This window comes from Marmota monax, unplaced genomic scaffold, assembly GCF_021218885.2.
Source record: "Marmota monax isolate L192 unplaced genomic scaffold, Marmota_monax_Labrador192_F-V1.1 WCK01_AAM20220418_F8-fsc00021, whole genome shotgun sequence".
In the NCBI taxonomy this organism is placed as follows: Eukaryota; Metazoa; Chordata; class Mammalia; order Rodentia; family Sciuridae; genus Marmota; species Marmota monax.
In genome coordinates, this window is record NW_026695228.1 from 24,067,092 (window position 1) to 24,070,639 (window position 3,548).

General features: G+C 43.9%; 1 protein-coding gene across 1 annotated transcript; it reads right to left on the minus strand.

The window, feature by feature from the left end:
• Nucleotides 1-453: 453 nt before the first annotated feature.
• On the minus strand, nt 454-1,383 carry LOC124087722 (olfactory receptor 7A40). The gene has a single exon (XM_046436703.1). It carries the CDS (start codon nt 1,381-1,383, stop codon nt 454-456), a length of 930 nt encoding a protein of 309 aa, XP_046292659.1.
• Between the last annotated feature and the right edge of the window lie 2,165 nt (nt 1,384-3,548).

Below are 3,548 nucleotides of genomic sequence, written 5' to 3' on the forward strand. Positions count from 1 at the left end.
ACAAGCTCTTGTGCATGTCTTCCTCACATGGTCAACTATAAGGCCACCACTGTATGGTTCTCTACATGTTAAGGAAAAGCATTTAAGGTAGCAATTGAGAAAGGAACCAGAACAGAAAATGGAATAAAAGGTAGTCTCATAATTTCTTCTCCACAAAACATTCTCACTTGCCAAAGTGTCATTATTCCACAGGACACTGCAACTCATCAGGATAGAAGACTCATGGGAATCTGCAAATCACTTCTGAACTGAGGGGGGGAGGACATTGAGAAAGTAGGACTGAAAAGAGAGAGAATGAGTGAAATGAGAGAGAAGACAGCCCTTTCTAATGAGCTAACTTAAACACTAGCACAACTAAGATTAAAAGAAACTCCAGGAACTTAACAGAAGGCAGTGTCTGGTCCAGTGTCTCTGAGGCCCGTGTCCACAGGCACGACTTGGAAAATATCTCCTCTATGGCTTCCATCGGAAGAGTCTCCTCAGAGCTCCCATGATGTCCTTGTTCCTCAGACTGTAGATGAAGGGGTTCAGCATGGGGGTAACCACACTGTACATTACCGAGGCTCTTGCTGTTGATTGTGAGTTCTGGGTAACGGAAGAGCTGAGGTACACCCCCAGGAGTGTAGAGTAGAACAGGGAGACCACAGAGAGGTGAGACACACAGGTGGAGAAGGCTTTATACTTTCCCTGAGTTGATGAGATTGCACGGACAGAGGACACGATCTTGGAGTAAGAGTAAAGGATACCAGCAAAGGGGCCACCTCCCAGCAACACTGCTGCAAAATACATCACTATGACATTGGGGAAGGTGTCAGAACAGGCAAGTAGGACCAGCTGGTTGAGTTCACATACAAAGTGTGGGATCTCCACGTCTGTGCAGAAGGACAGCCTCAAGGCCATTAAGGTTTCTAATAAGGAATTCAGAGCAGTGGTGGCCCAGCAAGCCAACACCAGCAGTCCACAGAGCCGGTGGTTCATAATGACCATGTAGTGCAAGGGGTGACAGATGGCCACATATCGGTCATAGGCCATCACAGCCAGGAGGAAGTTGTCCAAAACACAAAAGAGTATTAAAAAGAATATCTGGGCAATGCAGCCTGTGTAGGTGATGACTTTACTCTGGGTCTGGATGTTCACCAGCATCTTTGGGACAGTGGTGGAGGTGAAGCCGATGTCTGCAAAAGACAGGTTGGCGAGGAAGAAGTACATGGGCGTGTGCAGGTGGGAGTCTGAGATGGTGGCCACGATGATGAGCAGGTTCCCCAGCACAGTGACAAGGTACATAAACAGAAACAGCCCAAAGAGGAAGGGTTGCAATGTGGGGTCCTCTGAAATTCCCAGAAGTAGAAATTTTGAAATGTGTGTGCCATTGCCTGGCTCCATATATTTAATATGACTAATGAAAAAAATACAGAGAAATCATTTGACACAATTAGGCAGTACTAACCTGAAGGAAGGGGATCTTTGAAGTGTACAATCAAGACTAACTGCTATGCTTTGTTCCTCTTTAGGGGATCCCCTGGCCACCTTCAATTTGGAGTTGCTGTCTCACTGTCTCAGTCTTTCCCCAAGAGAAACTTCATTACAGATCACTAAAGACTAACTATTTCTTGTGTTTGAGGAATATCAGTTAGTGACAATGGCGGCCCAGGCACTGTCTAGGCAATGATAGGTCACTCCCAACAAACTGAACGTCCCTGCAATCCAGTGAGGGGGAAATAACGGAAGGAAGTCAGAGCAAATACTCGTAGGGGAAACAGTAATCCTTCCACATTCTGATGATGGCCAGTACACTGAAGCTCCTAAGGAGCAAGGGCAGCAGGAGTGTCATTTCCTTCTGGGTGTTCAGACAAGATCAGCCCTTAGGTGACACAGCATGTAAGCCCTCCAGGAGGACAGGGAGGGGGCCACAGAGTCACCTGCAGACACGTGTGTCAGGCAGAATGGAGGATGGTCAGTGCAGAGGGCCTGAGGAAGATGCTTGTTCCTGATGTTCAAGTTCAACCAGGAAGCCAGAGTGGCAGGAGGATGAGCAAGAGGGAGGGGGATGTGAGCTGGTGTCCCAGGGTGACAAGGCACAGATTCCCCCTTGAGGAGCCTCCTGGGCTTTCTGTGAATTGGCAGCACCTTGTTTATTTCTCTCAGTGGCCTTATGCTAGGGGTTGTGTGTTATGAGTCGCCTTCTGGAATACTCTCAGCTCAGGTCTCCTTTCTCTAAAAACCCTAAAGTCAAAAGCAAACACACAGGTGCACGCGCACTCTCTCTCTCTCTCTCTCTCTCTCTCTCTCTCTCTCTCTCTCTCTCTCTCTCTCTCACACACACACACACACACACACTCACAAACACAACTTAAAAACATGCTGCAATCCAAGGCGTCCTGGGCCCATGTCAACGCCCTGTTCTTCTCACCTTCAGTCACACTAGTTAAAATGAAACAATGCCCAGCAAGCTGTCAACAGCAAATTATTTTTCTCTCTAAGAAGGAAAGGACGGTTCCTCAGAGATCTCCATTTGTCATTCTGCCACACACATTTATCCTTGGGCTGCCATTTGGAAAGGTGATTTCATACTCTCCCTTCAAGGTAACAAGAAATTCTGCTCAGCAAACAGAGAGAGATAAATTAGTTGGTTCTAAGGATAAAACCACGTATCTAAGATTTTGTTAGGAAGAAAGAGCTTCTTGTTTCTGGCTGCATCCCAACTCCAGGTGTATTCCAACCAGGACCAGCAAAAGTAATAGAAAATCAAAAATACACTGCTCAAGGGACAGACCTAATATCTAGTTGGTGCCAACACACAGATTGAATGTCCATGTTTAAAAAAAAAGGAAGAATAAACGAAAAAATGAAAAAAGAAATATACCATACAACACCACACATTGGCTATTTTTATATGAAATATGAAAAAAAACATGTTGTTCCTGCACATTCATTGTTCATATGAGTTAACTGAAGTTTTAAATTTTTAATTGGCATATAACTGTGAATGTTAGAGGGAACAAGATCTTTTAATAGACAGAAATATTATATACTGGTGAAATCTGGGTTTTAGCATATCCACCATCTCAGATATTTTAATTATAATAAGAAAATTAAAATTCCTCTCTCCTGGCTATTTTAAAGTTTATAAAGCATTATCATTAACGATATTTACCCTACTGAGAAATAACTCACCCAAACTTCTTCCTCCAACCCAACAGACTATAGCCACTGATCATTCTTGGCCTTTCTGGCCCATTCTCCCCTCCCCAGTCTGTGGTAACCACTGTTCTGCCCTGTGCGTCTATTGCACAAGTTTTTTTCAGGTTTCATAATAAAAAATAAAAGTTCATTGAACTAGTCAAAGGGGAATGAAGGGAAAGGAAGAGGATGGGAATAGGAAGGACAGTATAATTAATCAGACATAACTTTCCTATGTTTGTATATGAATACATAAGTAGTGAATTAACACCACATCCTGTACAACTACAAGAATGGGATTCTGATTAGAATGAGCTATACTCCATGAATGTGTAATATGTCCAATGTACTCTACTGTTATGAATGTC